The sequence below is a fragment of the Fringilla coelebs genome, assembly GCF_963513975.1.
Source record: "Fringilla coelebs genome assembly, chromosome: 1".
Classification (NCBI taxonomy): domain Eukaryota; kingdom Metazoa; phylum Chordata; class Aves; order Passeriformes; family Fringillidae; genus Fringilla; species Fringilla coelebs.
This window is the reverse complement of record NC_140028.1, coordinates 122,632,522-122,655,987: the sequence shown is the minus strand read 5'-3', so window position 1 is coordinate 122,655,987 and position 23,466 is coordinate 122,632,522. Positions and strand designations below refer to the sequence as shown.

The following is a 23,466-nucleotide window of genomic DNA, read 5'->3' as shown; positions in this document are numbered from 1 at the left end:
TCTGCTCTGCCTGAGGGCTCTCTGAGGTTGGGATGCTTCCAAAGGCAAACCATTTACTCAGAGGCACATTTGATCACGGCTCATGTTTTTCCAAAAGGCAGCTAGCTTGCTTAAGCCCTTTAAAAAAATCCTTTCCCTAGAGCTCATCCCCTGGGCTCTTTGGGCTAAGTATTTAAAGCAGTAGCAAAGTGCCAAGTCAAAAGCAAAGAATTTGTTTCTAAGAGAAGCAAAGAAAAGACAAAGAGCAAAAGTTAGCACTGCAGATTATTGCAAGCTTCAGAGAATACAAAACAATTGTTTTAGAAACAGCTAAAAATATCTTCTTGTAAGACTGCTTGCTCTTCTGCCAAAGGCATACAATACACTGAAAAACATTTGCAGAATCAAAATATTTATACTACAAAGTAGCAGTTTCTACTTGAGAAACTTATAGCTGATTAAGCTGGAACTTCATGTTCCGTAATAAGGACAAAAGAATATCAACCACAGCCATAAGTAAATATTGGCTTTGCTACAAGCTTATTGTCAAAACAGAAAAAAAAAAATCAATCCAGCATTTTTTTTCTCTAGATCACAGTTATCTTGGTGTAACTATCAATACAGTTATAAGATAAAATATAATTTTACTTTCTAACCTTCTCTTTTTAATGTGACATGAGTTGTACATGCATCCTGAAAAAAATAACAGAAGAGCTGTACAAAAAAAATGAAGTCACCTGGTCTCTGCGGAAGCTTTCTAAATGAGTGTTCTATATACTCAAAAATCTTGTCTCAACTCAAAATTCAATATAACTCTTCATTTGTAGTCCAAGGGAACACAGAAACTTAAAGGTTTATGGAGATCAAACTTCAGAGAAACTTTATTGGAAAGCGTCAAGTTCAGCTCCTTTGTTAATTACAAGCATCAGAAAATCTTGCCTTTTTATGGGGAAAAAACAATGACAAGTGGTTTAAATCATAATCAGAGTGAAAATTCACTTTTGAAAATTCAAGATTTCTTGCCATATTTAGCAAATGTCAAAACAGTACTTACAGCAACATCAACAGTGCAGCTCTGAGGCTGCCAATATTGCCTCCAAATGTGTAAACCACGTTTTTCTTCCTTCTTTTTTGAAGTCTTTTCTTCACTTTTCCCCTTCCAAAGACACAAAACTTAGCAGGAATTTAACATGTTATGGCATTTGTATCACTGGAGAAACAAATTGTTCAGCAATCATTAATTGCCAGCTCCTGCATTTATTTTTAATTGCTCTCTTTGGTTGTAACCCAAGAAAGAAAACCAAAAAATGATACAAGTGGGTGCCAGCCAAACTTGTGTGCCAAAAATAAACCTGCCTTAAGTAAAGCCCAAAACTGAGACTATTGTAGGCTTTCAGAAAAGACTAATCATCAACAAAACAGCACAGTTTGCTGAACTACAGGAAGCAATTTCCAGTAAGAGAACAGTAAAGCAGCAGAAGTGGAAACAGAGCAAAGTGCTGAAAGCATTTATATTGTCTATGTTACTTGATTGATTAGTTGCAACTTCACTACTTCCCCCTGAATGTCTTCTTCCTTTGCATGCTGATGAAAAGGCAGAACAGATCAAAACACACTTTTGGTGCTGCAAACTGCTTCTATCAACTGGTGAGGTTTGACTCTGGAGATGCATTCCCCTTCCTTTGAAGGGAAAGTGAGGTACATTGAGTATTGAGGAGTAAGAGGTCAAATCATGTGACTCAATCTTTGGTTCATCTGCAACAGTAACTGCCTCCATCCTTCTCTTCACCTTGGCATCATCAAAGAACGTCTGTGCTTGCCATCCTCCTCTCTGAGATGTTTCTTACCCATCCATCCAACTTGTCCCTCAAGTCACTACTTAATATCCATATATTTTTTTTATATATATATATATATAAAGGAGGAACTAGCACATAATTTCTGACTAAATTATGTCTCAACCTTCAGCCTGCCTGTGTATTTAGAGTACAGCACCATGGGACTTCTGTGTCACTCTCTGCAGCCACGAACACACCAGAATGCTGCCCTTACAAACATCATCTGACTTCTCAGGTTTTGTCACAGCACAGGAGAAATAGATAGAAGAGCCAGTGTCTGTGAAATTGCATGGAAATCAAATGTCAGAATCATCACACATAGAAACACAACAGGGACAATTCATGCTCACCTCAGGCCTGCTCAGAAACTGGGCTCATCTCAAGATGAAGTACACTGAAGAGCAAACACAAGAGGACATCCTGCAGTTTCTGCTGCTACTGCTGGCATTAGCTACTTAAGTGCACTTTCTTGTAAGTCTTCAAAAAAATCTTTATTTGGTTCTTTATAGTGCCATAACTTTAAAATGTCTACTGTGTACTGCCATGCCATTGAGCCTGTAAGCTGGTAACTTTGTCTTGGAACATTTGGAGCTTTGAAGAAGCATTAAAGACACTGATGTAGCACAAAGTGAGCCCTAAGACAAGTATTGTCACACTTGAAATTCAGAACATGCTCAGTGTGAATGGATGTTATTAGAAGTTGTAAACACTTCTGTTGAAGTGAGCTGCTAGCATCAGCATTAATCACTAGAGCAAAATGCTTTATCACCTAGAAACAGAGACGAACAGCAAGTTTCCACATTCATGCTGTTTACTTAGAAGGCCTTCAAAGACCTAGTTATGTTCTTCTTGTAACAGGAAAATCATCACAAAATGATGGCCTCCTGCCTTGGTGAAACACTAGACCATGTCACACTACAGCTCTCCCAGAGCTCTTCACAATAGCTAAGAGCTACAACCAGAAGCACTGAAACTCAAAAAAAATTATCTTTTAGGCCTCCTGGGAATTCACATGAATTTCCCAGAAACTTAAAGATAATTCTAATCTACTCACGTAAAATCAAGACACTGATTAGCAAAGATGGAGTTAGAGTAGCACACATCCTAACTACCAACTGGCTAATGCTAATGTGGAACAGGAAAGCAGACACAGAGGTGATGCATGTGCTCCTATAATACATTCTACAGTGCTTTTGTGCCTTGTTTTCCAGTAAAAAAGCCAGGCAGATATTGCTTCTATCACTACTTTAAAAGATTCTGCCTTTCAAACTGCTGGTGCACATATGCACACAAACACCATCTGACCTAACTGTGCAGACTGTGTAGTAAAGAAAAAGTGCTGTACATTTTCAAAACAGGTTTTTATTGAAACTTATCAAAAACATCTGAAATGTAATGCAGGGAAGACACTTCAGACCTTAGTCCTTTTCTTTTTTGCTTTGGGTTTTTCTGAGAGCTGAGATAATTCACTTTCTTCAACTTCATCACAATGCTTTCTTTTCTTTTTCTTTGACTTTTTAGGGTCACTTTGGTAACCACTGGAGTCACTGGTAGGCAATACAAGTTCCTGTTCTCCTTGCTTGTCCTTGTCCTTTTTCTTTTTCTTCTTCTTCTTTTTATCATCACATAATCCATTCACAGCATCCACACTGGGCTCTTCTTCATTTTCCCTCCCAAGGTTACCCATCTCATTTAAAGGCTCTTCTGTGACATTATCTACCCTACAGTTATTCAGGCCATTTTCCTGCTGGTCAAGCTTTGGAATTTCGTCCCCATTTGTACTTTCAGGGACTGCATCAGATTTTTTGGGCCGCATGCTGTAAAGAAACGTACAACATAATCTGAATTAGACATGTTAGGGCACCTCACATAGAGAAATGTTAAAATTTGCTAAAACATGGATTTACACCAAGCAGATAGAAGAGAAACATTTGCTAGAAACAACAACAAATGGAGAACATGATACTGTGTGTTACAGAGAATCAGAGTTTAATCCTCTCAGGGTAATTTCTATTAGCTTACTAGCTTCCTTGTTACCACATAATAAAGATTCTCTTTCAAATCCTAGCCTAAATTTCTTCTCTAAAGTGCCATACAGACCATTTGGTAGCTCCTCTTTTCTAGTGCTTATTCATCCCCTAATTCATAGCTACACATTGTGTAGTAAAGATTTTTTGGGTTTTATTTAAGTCATTCACAAAAACACACAGCTAATGGACTATTCATATATGAGGCACACTGCTGATTTTACCACGCAATTACCCTACTCTAATTAAAAAAAAGGTGATGCCTCAAAAGTTAAAAAAATCAAAAAAAACCCAACAACAACAAAAAAACTCCATAAAAAACCTCACCAGATTCCCTCCCCCAAGAGGTACCTTGCAACCAAGAGCACTGGAAAAAATATCTAAGATAAATAAGGAAAGAATGCAGTTAAAAACCTTGGAGGTTTTCATGTCCCCAGAGGCACTGAAGACAAAACTGCTAACTTTCAGTGTAAAGTCACAGAAATGATTCAGAGCATCCTTCCAGATCAAAAGAAGAAACAAACAAAAAATGCTATGAATTTGCCAGTAGGAGTCATATTATACATTTAATCAAAAACAAAACCACGCAGAAAGAAAAACACTGCTCAGTGAATGACTGTTTTAAAAGAAAAACATGAATGAACTCTTCTGAAGGCAAGATTTCTTGCAAGGTGCCCTAAAAACTTACAGAGGCCTAAGGAGGAAGTTGACACGTTTTCTCATCCTTGAAATTCTCATGTTTCAATAAGTATTTAAGTCATGTATTTGTCATTATACAATTAATATGCATGTGTTTGTGTGCAACTGTCAATGTAACCAGTGTGTTCAGGACCCCTGGACTGTTTGCACTTGAAAAGCTTATGCACAAAGCTACTCCTGGCCACCTGGATGTGCTAATTTGTGCATTTATTATATATGCAATCGACAGTTAATAGGTCAACATACTCAGATTTTTAAAGCTCAAGAAACACCTAGTTTTACTTTTTTCAGAGAAAACTTCTGTGGGAGTCCTAAACAATGGAAAGTTTCATTTAAGACAACATATATATATAACTATATAACTATATATATATATATATATATATATATATATATATATATATATAGTTATATATATAGTTATATAGTTACATATATATATAGTAATATAAACAGTTATATAGGAATTTGTGTAAAAATAAGCTGAAAGATTAAGGTGCAATTAAAATCACTTAGTTTGCAAAAAACCGTATTAAATCAGTTTAAAATATTCTTTATTAAGGCAACGTACCTGCTTTTAGTGAGTCCTCCTCGAATGAAGAACACCCCAGCTGTATCAGAATCCAAGTGCAACACTCGAAATTTCAGTTCATCCCCTATTTTTAACCCCAGCTCTTGCCACTGTGCAAGGGACATTTGTTCAGGCTTAGGGATAGATGCATTGAAGCATCCATGTATCAGGCAGCCAATGTGACTAGGGGCCACTTTATTAATTATACCCTAAAAAAGAAAAAGAATGTCATGCAAGTCTATAGCAAAAATCAGCCCTTTCAATGCAAACCCTTTAAATATTTAGCTTGCCATACAGAAAATTTTCAGTAAGAGTTTATGTACAAGTTATGAAGTCAGTTTATATAAGTTAACACTCCACTAAAATCAAAGTCAGTGCTGTAAACTCTTCACACAATTCCTCTGAAAATAGAGCTGAACTGCAGGAGAAGAAGTCAAAACATGGGATTTAGCTACAGTGAATACCTGAATAGAGTAGGTAACTCTTTCCTTACACTACAGCGATCAGCTTTGCTTTGGAGATATTTTAAGCCTGATTTACTTGCCTAAAATGATCTTCAAGCTGGCACAGCAGTACTTGGCAACTGAAGATAGGGAAGACACATAAAAAGCTTCTAAATATTCTATTCAGTGGGTTTCTGACACATCTGCATACGAAACCATATCCACCTTTGTTTTACCCATAGAAATAATGACAGACACTGGAATTTTCTCTATTCTCTTCCTAGGAAGATGGCACATTCATCCTGAAACACAATTATAACGACACCACCTGCGCTGCAAAAAGTATGGCACAACAATGAATGTAAGCCAGCTCTCAACATGCTTCACCCACAAGCGCTCAGCAAGCGTTTTGACAAGCTTAAAGGTGTTCTGTGATCCATATGCCTGAAAGGCAGGCTTCAACTCGACGTACTGCTGCTGTGCTTGGAGGAGCCGAACTCGAGAGCATCCTAAACGTTCCTGTCACTATAACAGATGCACCTGGTTGAGAACGATGTGCTCTTCAGAATGGAACACCCGTATGATATATGCAGTTATGATACACGCAAACACGTGTATTATTAAGCACATTATTAAACACGCAATCCTTACGACACAATGGTTTAGCAATATATAATTATATGTAAATTCAACAAACCTAGAGAGAGACAAACCAGACAAATTACAGTAAAAAGTACTAGTACAAACTACTAAAATTTGCTATCAACTACCCATAAACGAATAAGCTAACGTAAACTAAAATACGTCTCCACCTAAGCCCCAGACCACCTGATGCCGGAGACAAGCCAAGCTTTGACCACTTAATAAAAAACGCCCATCCCGTGAGACACCAAGGCGTTCGCATACCACCAGCTTCTTCCCTTTCTTGGGGCTGAAGATGACGAAGTCCGCCTCCACGTCCAGGTGGACGAACCCTTGGTCGTCGTAGATGTCGCCGAGCTCCCCCACGACTTTGATGTTGTCGTACGCCACCGGCACGCCCTGCAGGCTGGAAGGACAAGGAGGAGGGGGCACGGTCAGCAGCCGGGCCGAGCCGGCGGCCCGGTCCCGCAGTCTCCCCGCGGCCGCACCTCTCGCAGTAGCGCAGGAGCTCGCCGTCCAGCTGCGCGCGGATGCCGGAGCGCTTGCGGCCCAGGAAGCGCGGGGGCAGCGCCACGTGCCGCCGGTGCGGCGCCAACACCAGGCACGAGTGGCGCCGCGCCACCAGCGCGCGGGCCGCGCCGAACGACGGGGCGCCGGCGGCGGCGGCGGCGGGGGGCGGCAGCGCCGGGGCGGCGGGCGGCTCCCGCGGCACGGCCATGCACGGACGGGCCCTCGGCGCGCTGCGATGGCGTCAGGCGCCTTCCCTCCGCCGCGGCGGTGACGGAGTTCCGGGGGCTGTGTTCGCCGTTGGAGGGGCGTTTCGTGCCGTGCGTGTCATTTTTTAACTCTTTCCGACCCGTTTTACGTCTCGGAATCGCGGACTGTTCTGCGATGGAAGGAGCATCGAGCGCGGCTATCACGGGAGCGGCTCTTGGGCTGTGAGCGCGGCGCCCGGAGCCGCCGGCGGCAGCCCCGGGAACCCATCCCGAGCGCCTGCGCTTGGGCCCGGAGACACAGTGTTAGCTGAGAATTTGCTTCTGTGAGAAAAGTCACGTTATCGTATTATTGAATCCACTATCTGGACACATTTCACTCGCTAGCTGGAAACACACAGGAGAGTTTCAGCACTCGAAACATGTGAATTGGCCTTGTGAATTTATATTGGACATTTGGTGATCCAGGCAACAGAATTTGTTTCTGTGAGAAAGGTCACGTTATCATGTTATTGAATCCACTCTCTGGACACATTTCACTCACTGGCTGGAAACACACAGGAGAGTTTCAGTATTGGAAACCTGTGAATTTGCCTTGTGAATTTATATTGGACATTTGGTGATCCAGGCAACACACGCAGTGACGAATTACCTTAGTGGCGTTCTTCATATAGAGCAATTTTAAGAATACAGAATTTGTCGTCTGTTGCTAAACCCCAGATTCAGTTTGTGCATGTGGTGAGGAGTGTTTAAATGCATTTAATAACCACAAACTGAGGAGAACAAAATAAAATACAAGTCCTTAAAAGGGTTGCTGGTGTACTCTACACTGTAATTTACTTAAAAAGTGAACTGCACTACTACAAATAGAAACCTTGTCCAGTTGAGAATGATGGAATTTTGACTGGTTAGTGAAGACTTTGTCCAGAAAAGTAATTCAGACTTTATATCCACACAAAGTGGCACAGTATGATTTTACTTTAAACTGATTCTACTGAACTCATGCAAAACATCGAAAAGGTGCTCTCTCATTAATTTAAATCTAATTTATATCAACTTAACTTGTTACACTAAATGTACACTTTCAAACTGATTGAATCCATATGGGGAGCTACAAAATAAAAAAAAATATAATGGATGTATCAATTTCATTAAAGGTGTTAAAATTCCTTTTATACTTTGGAGGGCTCAGAAATGCTGTTGTTTTGTGAAAACAAGACTTACGTCAGATACCAGAAATCCTTGAACTCCCTATAAAACATTTAGTGATGCAAAAGCCTTTGAAAGTTTTCAAGTACTACATCACCAGAAAGTTTTCTTTGACTGAGCATACTGTGAAGACAGGACATTGTTAGCTTTCACAAGTAAAACAAATGGTATAATTTGCAGTACTTTACTGCAAGTAAAGTTGGATTAGTGTGAAAGACCTGACATAAAAATGGCTTTCAGATGTCATACCAAACTCCAAAATTGAAAGAGAAAAACGTCTTGAACTACTGTAATCTGTATTCCTATGTGGCTTTAGTCCTCCAAGGTATTTAATGTCTGTTGAAATTAATTTCATGTTATATGGTCTCAGCTTTCTGGAAAAAATATTGTATTTTTTATTTCAATTATTTGGATCATATTTAAACCTTGCAATGTGCTTTCAATCTTGGTTAAAGACTTTAAACAATAACTGCATGCATTTCTATTCCTAAAAGAAATATGATTTTTATAACTCTTATTTATGAGTGGATTTAGTTTGCAGTGAAAACATATAATACACTAAGGGCTCGACTCAATTTTCTCCAGGACAATAAAAACCTACCTTTGCTCTTAAAATAAAAACTAATAATAAGATGGAAAAGCAGCATGAACAAAAATGTAGACCTTTGTCTTTTACCCTGTGGTCAGGTTGGCCAAGATGATGTCAGAAGGGCCTGCAGCTATCCAAGGTTATCCCCACGGACTTCTGTCACTAGAGAATTCCCTATGAGACTGAGTCTCTACTTTCTAATTGAATCTCCATTTATCCCTGGTTCTGTGCCTGGTTTTCATTGCATAGTGCTCCTGGGACTTCCAGATTTCCTTTCAGGCTAAAACAATCAGGAGAATGAACTTTAATCCTAATTGTCATTAAGTCTGCATGGTAGGCCGGAGATAATTCAAAATATTCTGTTTGAAATCCTTTAACTGTAAATACCTGGCCTCAGCACCAGCTGTTTTCCTCTGCAAGTCCACACCTGTCAGGTCCCACTGCTTGCTGATGCAGCATGGTCTGTACCAAAAGCAATGTTGTCTTGCAGCCTTGTAGATACTTCAGACCCATGGCATGACTTGGACTCACTACCTCTGTGTAAAAGATACTCTGATGAAAGAGGAAATCTCAATCCAAATGCCACCTCCTCCAGCCACAGATCAGTTTCTAAAACCATCTGGACCATAGGACTTAAATCCTAATATCCCCACATTCATTTCTTGGCTCCTTTTTCTTCCCTGGTTGTATAACTTTTCAGTTCTTGATGTAAGCTTTCAGCTTAGAGAGTCTGTCTCAGCTGACCTTTCAGCAGCACTGCAGTGAGCCTGTGTCCAAAAAGACAGCTAAAATTAATGTCTAAACCAGCACAGCTGTTGGTACATTTGCCAAGTCCCACAGGTGCTGATAAGACTGTGCCGAGCCTGTGTTTCTCTAGAGGTCAGGTTGCAAGTAACAATGGGGACCAAACCCAAAAACTGCCTTTGCAGTCACTGCTGTTCTTTTTCTTCTTGTTTTATCTGGGTTTGTCTTGTTTTCTCTGTGAAAGGATGGCCAGATTCCAAAAAGGAGGTTCCTTGACAGCCACAACTTCTGCATTTCTCAGCTGGTCTTTTCTATCCATACAGTCACTGCCATCTTGTATCCAGGTTTCTGAATTGACAATGTATGTTGGATAGAAAGTTTATCCAATTGCTTATTGGTGCTGTGTTGTGGCAGGCGCAACTCATTTATTCAGAGTGGCCCTCACCCAGCCTTAAAATCCTGGAAGTCTTGCAGAGTGGAAAAGTGCTGATGGCAGTGTGCTGGAGTAGGAAATACACTCCCCCTTAGGACTGTGTGCCTGGAGGAATTTGTGCATTTTGAGATTTATTCCATTGCAGGTTCCTTATCCCACAGCTTGCACTCTATAAAAAGGATAAATGAAGAAATAGGTTGGCTGCATAGGTTAGATACGGTACAAAACCTGTGCTCTGGATTTTTTTTTTTAATGTTTTAGCTGGCTCCTCCTTTTTCATTTTTAACCCTACAGTATTTCTAATGACAGTTCTTGCTGTCATGAAGGAAGAATGAGTACTCAAACTCTCAGTTTTGAAGTTGTGGGGTAATAGGTTTGCTTCAATATCTTTGACCCTTACAACAAATGCAGACTAATCCTATCATGTTTGGTCATTGAGAACTAAACATCTAAATGCCATTGAGTTGTGGTCCTATATATATTCTGTTAGGAATTCTGTTTTGTGGAAGTTATTTTTAAAAGGGTGACCATTCAATTACACTGATAAAATCTATCAGTGCAAAGGGTTAGCTAAAGTTAACAACAGTTACAGTAGTACTGGCTCATTTGACTGCAAATGTGAGAGGAATTAAGTTGTTACTGTCAGGCACACATTAATTTGAGCAAATGCAGGATGATAAGATGAAACTGTCAATGGCCAAAGAAGGTAGATACTCCTGACAGTGTATCAGGACTCTCTTTATTTGTACTTAAACAAAATGTACCAAGTGCTAAAAGTCCACCAGATGGCACACAAAAGCCTTGGTACGGATAAGCGCCGTCATCCCAGAGAATGAGAGGAACTGCATGCCTGGCTGAAAATTTAATCTGTGTTACACTATGCAGACTCTGCTTTGTTTTGTCAGCAATTAGGAGGTCAATCCCTAATAGCTAGGAAATGACTTAGAAAAACATTAAGGGAAAGAAATGCGATAAGACAGCAGTTATGTTAATTTCTTTCAGCTACTAATTTGTCTTGATTTGTAGTGACATTCATGATGTAAGGACAGGGAGTGGTTGGAGTGAGCCAGAGGAGAGTCACAAAGATGATCAGAGGGCTGGAGCACCTCTCAGTGAGGACAGACTGAGAGAGTTGGGGTTGTTCAGGCTGTAGAAGAGAAGAGACCTTAGAGCACCTTTCAGTACCTAAAGGGGACTTACAAGAAAGCTGAAGAGGGACTTTTTACAAGGGCATGGAGTGGTGGGGCAAAGGAGGAATAGCTTCAAACTAAAAAGGGATGAGCTTAGATTAGATATAAGAAAGTTCTTCCTTGTTAGAGTGATGAGGCACTGAAACATGGTGCCCACAAAAGTTGTGAATGTCCCTTCCCTGGAAGTGTTCAAGGCCAGATTGGATGGGACTTTGAGTCAATGGAAGGAATCCCAATCCCCACAGCAGGAGGAGTTGGCACTAGACACTGTTTCAGGTCTCTTCCACCCAAACAGTTCTGTGATTCTGTTCTTGGGATGGACATCTTCAAACAGCTGGGGATTGACTAGATTTGCTATTGATTCTCTAAGTAGGTTATTGCCTCCTGGGAAATGGCTGATATGGCCGGCAGTCACTCTTGTGGAGATAAAATATCTATAAGATATTATAGAAAGAAACTACTGAAATATTACATATAACTTTATATATATATATATATATATATATATATATATATATATATATAATATATATCCTATTTACTGAAATAAATATATTACTGAGAGACCTGTGTTCGAGTAGCTCCCCAGCCTTACATCTGCAGAAATAAGGAATCTGATGTAGGATGCCTGGTGCTGACTGTGGTGCCCCTCTCCAGCTCCACTGGTGCTTGAAGGCATAGTTTCAATAGCAGAGGCTTCATGACCTGTGGAGGTCTGGCCATTTGTTGATCCAGTGCTGAAACTCTCCTGTGTGTTTCCAGCCAGTGAGTGAGGTGTGTTCAGATAGTGGATTAAATAATATGATAGCGTGACCTTTCTCATAGAAACAAGAGGTGATGTTGCCACAGAAACAAGGGAGGAAAGCAGCCTGTGCCTCTGTAAGCACAGTAAGGCTTTTCAGCAGCACTGTGAATGCTTCTGATAAATGATGCTAACAAATGAGATGGATGCACAGGTTGTAAATGGGGTAAATGAGGTTCCTCCTGACAATCTGTCCGTGCTATTTTGCAGTTCATATTCTGAGAAACTTCCAGCTACCTTTTACTCTGGTGTTTTTAAAATGTCAGGAAAGATGGGAATTAAGGATCCACAGGGGATTGCCTCCAGAAAAGTCAGCTGCTATTCATTTGAAGAGTAGAAAATGTCTTTTTGTCATCCTGTTTTATGACTCCTATACTTCTTCCTGATACTGCAAAAGACAAAATAATCTTCTGGTTCTACTAATAGTAGCCTACTCTGTCTTTTCAATGCTCCTCATATCCTGAGCCCTGTTACAAAAGGAATTGTGAAGACATTTATAAATGAAATGAAGAATATTGAGGCATTTATACTTTATTCCTTTCTTGCACAGTGCTATTCCTATATTTTTTTAAAATGGAAATTCAGGCCTGGAAAACAGGTCACATATCTGAGGAGTTTGCCATTCAACAGACGTCCAAAGTAATAATCTGTTTGAAAGAAAGATATCTGATTATATCTCCTAGGCTGTTTTCAAGCCCCTGTACTGCAATCTGATTTTTACAAGTGAATTTCAGGAGGGTTGACACTTGAGAAGTATTAAAAACAAGGATAAACAATTCAGTTATGTGGATATTTTTTTATCTACAGACTTTAGTGGGTAGATTATTATCAACTGTGTTCAGGGTAGCACATTAATCTTGGGGGTTTTTGTCTGTATTTTTTTTCTGCAGTTAAGCGTGCTTTTGTATTGATAGACTGGAAAAGTTGAAGCCTTTGCCCCAAATGTAATAGAAATGAGAGACAATTCTTTTTGAAGTTAAAAATGTGGTTAGTTTTAGTCTCCTAAGTGTATGCATTTGTTTTGGATCAAATATGGACTTGCTTGGATAGTATCAAAACAATTGTTCTTGTTGTATTTCCATCCTATGAGGATGAAAAAAACCCCTCAAATCTGATAGGGATTCTGTTTTCACATTGCAAGCCAGAGAGGCTGAGTAATCATTACAGCATTTTCCTGTTTATCCTGTTTATTTTCAGGAACCACTGAGATTCTTTTTCCAAGAATAGGATAACTCAAAGATAAGCTTTTAATTATTTTAATCAGTGTTTTGTACTTGAAAATATGCTTAAATGATGAAGAAATCTTCCTAAATCTCTGCTGAATGTGTCATTGCTAGGTATCACTTGATGCCTGAATGGTCACTGAATGTCAAGGATGAAGATAAGGTAGCATAAATTTAGGCAATTGTCAAATTCTCCTAATTTTAAGAGAAAATTTTCTGTTCTCGTTCAACTTCCTGCTGAGTTCATGGATTGTCGCATTCTCATTTACCTGGTTCAACTGCTTACCATCACATCCACCCCCTTCACATAAAAATCCCAAGATTTCAGAAGTCATGGTAATAATAAACTGAAACCAACCAACCAAAAAATACCACCTCCTCAACCTCCCACCGCCAAAAAAAATCACATCTCCTACCCCCAAACCAAAACCAAACAATAACAAAACAAAACCCCAAAACAACCAATCACCCAACAACCAAAGCAAAACAAAACATGAGTGTCAGGGACTCTTCTGTGAGAAACAATTTTAATGTTCCCCACACTGTTAAAAGTAGGAAAAAAACCAAATGAGGCTTGGACAAAATCCTGCTCTCGTATCAGATTCTCTTTTATTTACCCAAATCACTTAAGATCATGAGAAATTTCTCTGCTTAGGTGGTGATGGAGGAAGGAAGCCCCAACAGCCAAACCTGTGAGAAGCTGCAACAAGCCAACAGCAGAATTCAATGTCTGCAGCTGGCTGTCCTAGCCAGTAGTTCCCAGAGCAGTGCTCCTTTTCATGCTCCTCTGTGCAGTAAATCATTCTTGCTTCATTCCGACAGAAGAGGGCCTCCCTGTGTCATCCTGAGTGACACAGTGGACGCTGCTGAGAAATCAGAATGGGAGCTTGGGATGCTCTCAGGATGAGCAAAATATGCTTTTGCTGTCCAGGTGTGGTTCAGATGGTAGGATGTTGAAGTCCTCTTCAGGCAGCCTGAGTTTTTAGCTGCTCAGTTCTTTAACAGGTTACTGATTTATGGTAAAAATTTTGAGCTCTGGATTAGGAGAAATGTTTCCTCTGGAGAGCCAAAGCTCACCCCTTTCTCCACAACTAGCCAAATATTTAAATAAACTTTGGATTCCACTCTGAGAGCAAGGCACTTACGACATCAGGTTTGCAAGGCTTTGTTTGCAGCTCCCCAAAGCTGATAAATATCAGCATCTAATGCCTTTTAATGCTGGACTCACCAGTAGGATTTAACATTACACAGTCCTGAATTGAGCTTACTCTCAGTTTGAGTCCATGTTCACCATCTCCATTGGAGGATTGAAATGCAGACCTGTTGTCAAACTGGAGTTCACTAGCACAGCCAGGCTCGAGTGGAACTCCAGAGAAGTGGTTTGAGGACCCTGTGTGCCTTGGAGTGCTCCCAGCTTCTCCTTGGCCGGATGAGCGGGATGTGGTGTCCCTCCAGGGCAGCACGGTGGTGGCAGCCAGGCTGGCCAGCTGGAGGCAGCTATGAACCATGCAGACCACAGGGTCCAGCACACTTAAACCCATGCTGAAGCCTCTTCCTAATTTCTTGCTGATGAGCTGTCCAAAAAGTGAAGTAATCTGGCTAAACCAGCATTGAGCTCTTTCTCGGTAAGTAGTGTCACTTCTGTGGTGACCCCCAGTGCAATCAGTGGGGCAGTCAATGTGGCACTTGAGGTTGTCATTTGGAAAAATACACTGGGGTGGGGTTTTTTTTGTTGTTTTTGAGGGTTTTTTTTTAATCTTGTTTTTATTTTTGTTCTGTTTTCGTTCTGTGTCTCAGAGCAGAAGACAAGATGCCTACCTTAGCTCTGCAAATCTTTGGACCATCTCTACGGATACTTGCTGACAGGAGAAATGGAACAGATCTCCCTGGCAGCCCCTTTACTGCTGGACTGTGTGCATCCCAGCAAAAAGGACAACTTTGGGTGTCTTTGTTTTCTTCACTTTTTTCAATTCAGTTTTCAATTCAGCAGAGTGATGAAAAAAAATTCTCTTGTAATTTTCCACCACAACTGCATTCCAATGAACCTGTGGGCTATTATAACATACAGTATAATTTTACTGTATTCATACTTTTTATTTATTTATTTATCTTTACTGGACATGTATATTTTTAATTATGCCTGTGCAAACTCATTATGTTGGATGAGCTGTCTCATGCAGGTTTATAGATTGAGAATAAACTTTGTGGTTGTCACACACTTTTGGTAGGAAATAATACATATGTTTATATGCAAAAGGATTTATAGTTCTTAGATTTATAAAGAGAACCCGAGTCTGCCAAGTTATGAAATTTTTTATTTGCAAATAAATGTTCCACTTAAGTGTTCTTAAGACATCAATATAAACATTGGTAATGCAAATGCCAAAGATATGAGTGCCATCAAAGAAGGCGATTTTAAATTAAATTCTTAGTTCCCAAAAAAATGTGTTGTTTTGACAGAATGTCCTCTCTTTGCCAGTAAGCTGGGGGGCATCTGTAATGTTTCCATTCCTTGATATAACCAATATATATCATGGAAGTCCCCAGAATGCGCATTTACTTGAAATCAAAAGTAAATGCTTCCAAAGAAACCGTGCAGTGTTCAAACATGAACCTTTTTGGGAGGGTTAAGAGAATGTATTTGAAGAAACCATTAAAAAGAGTAATCTTAAAGGCTTGCAGGTATTGCAGACTATAAATGTAGGTGTTGTGAGGGGGAAGGATGGTGCAGTCTATCTTGTAGGAGTGTGCAGGCAAGGCAGCTGTGATTGCACTGACTGATGGAAATGGGCATTTTTCACTATTGGGTGCTAATGGAAAGGTGGGGAGAAAGCAGCAAAATTCCCTATGTTTTTCCCTTTCCTTTTCTTATTCTTCAGTAGGTCTGTACCTATAAAATTCGTTTATCCTGATTGATGACTTCTGTGCCTGCACATCCACTTACTATTTTTTGCAGTGTTCAGGGCAATGCAGGTTAAGGCCCTGATTCTCATACTGACACCACTACAAAAATAGGTACTAATCATTGGACTTGTCTGAGTGTTGGTCTGCCATTACAAAAGAATCCTTATTTGAGACAATTGTTCAGGTTTAACTTGAAACATAAATTTTAGTCCAATTACTCTCAGTGGCAGCAGTTTCTTAAGTATATCTTAAAATATAGTCCTCAAAAGAGAGATTAATTTAGCTGAATTTGAGAAGCTGAACCCCCAGGTACATGAACATACTGACTTTTGTTCATAAAGCGTGAGCATTTACTTTCAAATATTCTTCAATTTTTTTTTTCTGTTTATGCAATTTTCAAACCAAATATTGAATATAATACTATAGAGCATTGGGGAGTCATAAGTGTATAACATGAAAGAATAAATTGAACACACAAAAAAATTGTTACAATGAAAGTGAGGAACTTAAAGATATATTGAACAAGACTACATTAGTGGTATTTTTTGTTTTGGTTTGATTTTGGATTTGGTTTGGGTTTTTTCATTTTGGGTGTTGCGTTTTGGGGGTTTTTTTGTCTGCCATTGAAGGCATGATGTGTCACTACATCATTAAACCCTTAAGCCCTTTTTCTCAGAGGTTTTTTTCCCAAATTTCCCAGTCTTCTCAGAGGTTTTTTTCCCAAATTTCCCAGTCTTGCAACAGAGATGCAACTGGCTCCTTTGTTGGTACACAATCTCATAATTGCAGCCATAGAATTACCACAGAGTTAAGACTGTTGCAACATTTTCTTGAAAGACAAATTGCAGCAAATTAATATTTATGTATCCTTGAAGCTGTTTTGTTGGATGGTCATTCTGGCTCCATTACTTGCCAAGAGACTGTTGTGACTCAAGCACATAGCACAGACTCTGAAAAAGCTGATATGTGTCCTAAGAGGGGGAAGAAAGGTCATTCCCTCTTGAGCAAACCATTTAGCATGAGGGAAGCATCTTTCCTTTGGCAGATGGGGATGCAATCCCTCAGCATAGTCCTTCAGCCTTGCTTGACAGATGGCTTGGAAAGCTAGAGAGGTGTGTCTGTGCTGAGCTAGGCTTGGCTTTGGAGCAGTGTAGGTGTGCCTGTGCCACACAGTGCATTCTTGCACATGACCTGCAGTGTGCAGGAGCACTGCATTCGTGTGTGTGTGTGCTTCTGTCTTCATGTTTGCCAGCCCCACCTCCCAGCATGTGACTGAGGAGCTCAGGTCAGGGGTGCCTCAGTAATTCAACTTGCTCTGCATCTGGGTTCTGCAGAATTCCTTACAGCATATTTTAAAATCCTAGGTGTATATGTGTCAGTGTTAAACTTGCCAGCCTGCAACAAATTCCCGCATCTGTCTATCTATTGATGGAGATCAGAGAAGGAGACAGATTCTAAAATATAAAGTAATTCCTTATTTTCTTCATTACTCCTACGGGTAAAATAGGCTCTTTGTCTGACAAGAAATTGGGGAGAAAAAGCTAAGACAGTATGGAATTTTATTCAATTTTAATATCCTTGTAGGATGGAGACTAGCTCAAAGCAGTTAAGGAGAGGTGAGAACTCTTAGCCTGCTAGCTGTTGGTCCAATGTAACTTTGGTAAGGCATGGATGAATGGGATAAGAAATTAAAGATACTGACATAATTCCTATGCACAGGACAAAAAGATGAAGTTTGCATGGGAAAATATTAAAGGGTTTAGAAGAGAAGTGATGTATGTATATGTATATGTATATGTACATGTATATAAATATGTAGATGTAGATGTAGATGTGTTTGCATATGCATATGTATCTGTCTGTAGTCTTGAAATCTGCCCCACAGTGAGGGATTTTAAGAGGCTAACTCAAGAGAAGGTTAAGAAATTACTTGATTCCAGTTTGTCCCAGGCTCTTTAATTTAGCATACAATAGCATAGTGAGAGCCAGTGCCTGGGAAATCTGCAGAGAAACAAATTACTTTAAAGTTGGAGAGTTTGTGGTCATTGGAAAAAAAAGAGGTAATAGATGACATATTTTGATGGAAAAGTATATGTTGCTTTCAAACATGTTATATGATTTGTAAAAGAATTGTCAGATTAAGTATCCTGTTTTGTGCTATACAGAAGGAAAAGTTAATAATAAAATCCATTCAGGTATTCCTTCAAGTATATCTAAATTTACAAGCTCAACAGTTTTCTTCATAGTTTTATACATTGTTTTTGCAAGAATGAAATAGAAGCAAAACAATCCATTGCATAAATATGGTCATGCAGAATCCCATGCATTTTAGATCCAGAACCTTTGGAGCATTTCGAGATCTCTGCTGCTGCCACCGTAGTGTTAGTATAAATATTAACCTACTGTTCTTCATGCATAATAGTTAAAAAAGCAGCTCTGACAAACCCTTTTCCAGGGTGCTACACAGTTAATAAATATTCCTCAAAAATACTAGCTGTCAACATTCCTGGAGTGTATTCCTGGATTTAGGGTGGAAGACAGCAATGATATCAGTAATGTAGCAAACCACAGGAATTTAATAGTGTCAGTCTGCATGTTTGGACTTCATGGCTTAGATTTAGATTTGCCTTGTTTGCAATCTCACTGTAAAATGAAAGCAATTATCTTTGTTTCCTTTCTCTGGGCAAGAAAGGTAAGAACTGATTCAATGTTAAACACTTCAAAGGATACAGCTGCACTTTTACAGAAGAAAATAAATAAGGGAGGTATAGGACACAGTCTCCTAGCTTGAACCAGCATGAAGTAGGAAGGAGAGAAAATGGGTTCATATAATTATGTGGGAGAGGAGCTGAACAAGTTTGTGGTCCTGGTAACATAATTTGATTTGTCTCATACTAGCTACTAGCCATGGGACTCAGAAAAGAGGGTAGGAAATCCTAATGATTCCTTGATATTTTTAAATGTATGTATGATTTCCTAAGGGTGCAGAAGGAATTTGTGTTGATTCCTATACCTTGGTTATGTCAGCAGAATTATATGCAGCTTTTCAGTTGTGTTTATGGTGCCCCTTCAGCCCTGGCTTCCTAGCATGTTGCCATTGCACATTATGCCAGTTCATGTAAACAGGTATTTTCAATATGCAGATGAAGCTATTTTCAATTAATGTACATGATCAACCTGTTCAAAATGCCATAACTGCATGCATTTTTTAGAAGGACACATTTTGCAGTTTGTGGCAGGATTTTAAATGCATTTCAGAGAGATCTCTGGGAAAACAACACAATACAAAACAAACCTTCTACTGGTCATGAAGCAAAGTTGCAATGATGTGGAAGTCGCTATAGCAGCCTGCTATGACTTGTGGTTAAAGAACATAAAAGATACCTTGCAGCAAATCAAATGCAATATAAGGGGAAAAAACAACAAACCTGCCACTTCTGTATATGCTGGGAGCTCATTTGTGGGGACCACAGAGCAATAGTGAGTTTATAGTTGGTTCTCTGGCAGAAGTAGGTGTGTCTGTGCTGTGTCTGCAGTGTTTCTTGGACTGTTTTGATGAGAGGTGGCAAGAGAGACCCTGGTGCAGCCCTCTGGACTTTCTGCTCCAAGTCAAAGCTGCTTTTTATAGCAGAACAACAATTTCATAGCCAAGCGAGTCTCTCCAGGCACGTACCTTCTGCTTAAATCCCAGCTACTGATTAATCTCAGTTCCTTTTTTTTCCTTCAAAACACCATGTTACATTCTCATAATTTTATAATTAGGAGTGAAAAGGCCTTTCTGAGCAAGCTTCCCAAGGTCATTTAGAGCTCCTTTAGGCTGATGATGCTAAACTATGATGGGTTTAGCATCTTTACTCCAATCAAATTATGTTTTACCAAAAATATTCTGCTATTTTCTTCTTCCTTTTTTTTTTTTTTCCTGCCCCTAGCAACTCCAAGTCTGTCTGGTTAGCCCTTGTACAAGTTCTAAAAATATTCCTCAAATCTGTCTCCAGATGCATGTAAAACAGCTTTGGTTGTACATACTGCTTGCTGATTTTGGAGGTTTATGGTGAAGCTAAAGATGTCACTTTGATAAAGAAAAGGAAAACTAGATAGAACCATTTTAGGCAGGAAGATTATGCAGAAATATCTACAATGATAGGGTAGACTAATACCAGTCTGCTTTTAGATATATTTCTAAGCATTTCATTATAAAAGGTTCCTTTTAACTCCTTAACCTGCCTAGGACTGGGATCTGAAAGGATTAAAAATGGCTTAAACCATGAGACTCTCATTTCACTGCATCTTTAAAATCACACTGTCAGGGAAATTTTTTGCTAATAGCGTGACTATTTGTGATTATGTATATCAATTTTCTTAATGTATATCAATTTTCTGTTGAATGTGGCCTGCTTCACTGTTCTTCATACTTCTCCAGACCATCTGAAGGGAAATTCGTATGTCCTAATGCAACAAATATATTTTGAAGATTGTGCAAGACAGATTTAAAACATATTATGCCCACTGTTCGGCACAGTTTGCAATAAGCACTGCTGATTGTTGTAAATTCAAAACCTGTGTGTTTCTCATCAGCTGAGGTTCAATGAAATGCTAAGTATAGCATAAAATATAGCCTAAGGTATTATAACATGCATTAAGGACTTACCAGCTAAGTCCTCTGCACAAAGTTCAGTAAGTAAGTTCCTTCAGGAAGAGTATTGCTTGACCTAGTAAATAACAGCTGAATATCTCAGAAAGAATCTAAGCCAGCATCTTTTACAGCAGCATGAATCAGACAACTGTGTCAACAGCAATACATGTTTCATCCTATTTAGATTGAAAAGGACTTGGGTGCCCAGCCTTCAAGTGTAGTCACACTGGCTGGTCACATTCTGAAAAGTGAAAGTTTTGTTTTTCATGCAGTTGGATAAGAGGAATGAGTGTCCTTTCATAAAACAACAACATGCAGCACAACAAAAACATACAGAGAATGTTTCCATTACAGTTGAATTCTGTATGCAATTATGGAACAAAACCATTAAACAAAGTGAAACTTTTCCCAGAATTCCCCTACACATATTGTGGCAATTTACTCTGAATTCTGACCCTCTTTTTATGTCTCAAGTAGGAGCACTCTGTCACATTTGTTCCCAAGTCTTTTTCATTCCAGATTTGCATTTTCAAGGCTTTTATTTATGAAAGGACCAGCCAGTTTTTCTACATTCTACTTGACACTAAAGCTTGACACCAAAAGGAGAAAAAAACCCCTACCAATTGAATTTGGGGCCCAGATCTCTTCTTTCTCCTTCCAGCACCTCTGTGAGCAGACATGATGTGGTGGTATTTCATAATTTACAGCAGGGCTTCAAACATTGTGAACTTAGAGAATGCATCCTCCTTTCCTTTCCAAAGTAGGAGGAAGTGGCTGTTGTACTGCACTACTGTGTTGGATATAGAAAAATCACCTATTTCCCTGCACTATCCCATACTCTCACTAACAGGCCAGGAAATTATATGGTTTTTTGATAAATAACTGGGTGATGTTATGGTCAGTGGTTTCATGCCATTCCTGAACAGATTCTGAACTGTGACTCTGAACTGCTCCAGGATCTGAAGCTACCATTCCGTGTCCTGAGATGTCACAAGAGACTCTGGTGAACTGTGATATTATAGTTGTGATGAATCTCAGCCAGGTAGTTCCAAGGTTGATTTTTTTGTAATATTTTAATTTAGTCTTGATTTCATAAGTCCCTTGTTTTTTTTTTTTCTGAGACAATGAGGGAAGTTACAGAACCACCTCCCCAGGTTGTATGTTCAATGTGTATTTTTCAATATATGTGAATCTCTGCATCCATTTATACCATGGTCCTGCCTTGGCAGGTTCTGTCCAGAATTGCAGCAAAAATGCTCCCATAAAGGGCCTATAATAGGACAGATTTATCTCATGCTTCCTGCTGCAAAGAAAGAGAAGTATCAAACTGAAGGGAGACAAGGGCACCTATAAAGAGCACAAGCAATCTATGCCATAGTGAAAGAGGCAGTTTAAAGATAGGTAATGCTTGGAAAGGGGAGACCCTCCTTGAGCAGAGATACCTTAACATCTAGTTATTTTGCTATGACAGTCTGTATTCTTCAATGAACCTGAACAATCTCACCAGCAATTTCTGAGGTATGGAATGAATAATAGTGTATCAGGGCCTGTGAGAAAATTCAAAAGCTCTTTGGGACTGTAAGTAAGTGAGGAGAAGCCTTATAAGGAGGACTGCTTTTCAACTCATAAGCTTAGCCATCCAACTAATTAGCTTGGAGTTTAAGGGAAAGACTTAAATTGCAGTGAAGATGTTCCCCATGTTGTAATTAGATCCCTTACGGACTTCAACAATTCTAAGATAGTAAATTTAAAGATTGTTTTCTGCCATATAGATTCACAAAACAATTTGGTGTAATTTATAGAGGTTTTTGTGGCATGGTTTGAACATTAATAGGGTTCTATTCATACCTGTCTGGGAACATGGGTATGAATCACCAAATATTGCCAGTCATCAGTGATGCTAACATCTGAAATTCATGTTGCTGTGCTGGGCAATACTGCAAAGTCATAGACTCACTATGTAGCATATGAGTAATTTTATATGAATATTAATATTCATATTATGCTGTAAATGTTCTGCTACTGATGGCACCTTCCATTTTTCATGGCTGTACAAACCACTAGGTTCCACAATGAAGTTTGGGCTCAGTTAAAGTTGCATACCTGCTGCTTTAACGTACCCACAAAAGTTATTGTTGGTGTGCAGAATTGCCAGTAACTTCTGACCTTGACCATGACTCTGTTCAACCTTCATTTTTTTCCTTTCTGAGGTTGCTTCACTCTTTTAGAAACTTTTCAATGTATTGTGCTAACCTGCAAGCATGACAGTTCATCTCTGCAACATCTTTCCAACAAGAAAAAAACCCCAAAAGATCTCTCTAAAATCTCTGGTTTAGATTTCATTTTATTTGTCATCTTTTATGAACAAATTACGAAATATACTTCATTCACAAATTGGAAATATTTACAATTTCTTTACAACAAGGCATTATTGAGGTTTTGATTTATGGCGTTCTTAGAGCATTCTGTCTTTCAAAACAAAGACATCGGTGTTGTTTTCAGCACACTGTTCATTTGCACTCTGGATGTGAAATGGGAGCTTTTTGGAAGAGGCGTTTTCACTCTCTTTTGATATGATCTACTGGGAAAACTGAGGCAGGATGCATTCAAAATGTGAGGAGAGGGACTGTGCAGATGTGTTGCTGTACCATGCCATGATCTGAAGCCATCATATTAAACCAGATGCTGCTAAGTGGAGAGGAGAAAAAGATTCCCCTGAGCCATTCTTCCTCTGCCTTCTCCTTTGAGTGGGCTAAATGCAGTTCAGTTTATTTTTCTGATCTTTGAGTCTTCATGAGAATAAGAGTCTTGCGACGTCTATTTCAAA

General features: G+C 39.3%; 1 protein-coding gene across 1 annotated transcript; it reads right to left on the bottom strand.

The window, feature by feature from the left end:
- Positions 1 to 3,130: 3,130 nt before the first annotated feature.
- On the bottom strand, positions 3,131 to 6,917 carry POLR1F (RNA polymerase I subunit F; the record flags this gene model as incomplete). The annotated part of the gene is made up of 4 exons (XM_084221765.1): positions 3,131 to 3,634; positions 5,115 to 5,323; positions 6,464 to 6,605; positions 6,688 to 6,917. 4 exons carry the CDS (start codon positions 6,915 to 6,917, stop codon positions 3,229 to 3,231), a joined length of 987 nt encoding a protein of 328 aa, XP_084077891.1. The 3' UTR covers positions 3,131 to 3,228.
- Between the last annotated feature and the right edge of the window lie 16,549 nt (positions 6,918 to 23,466).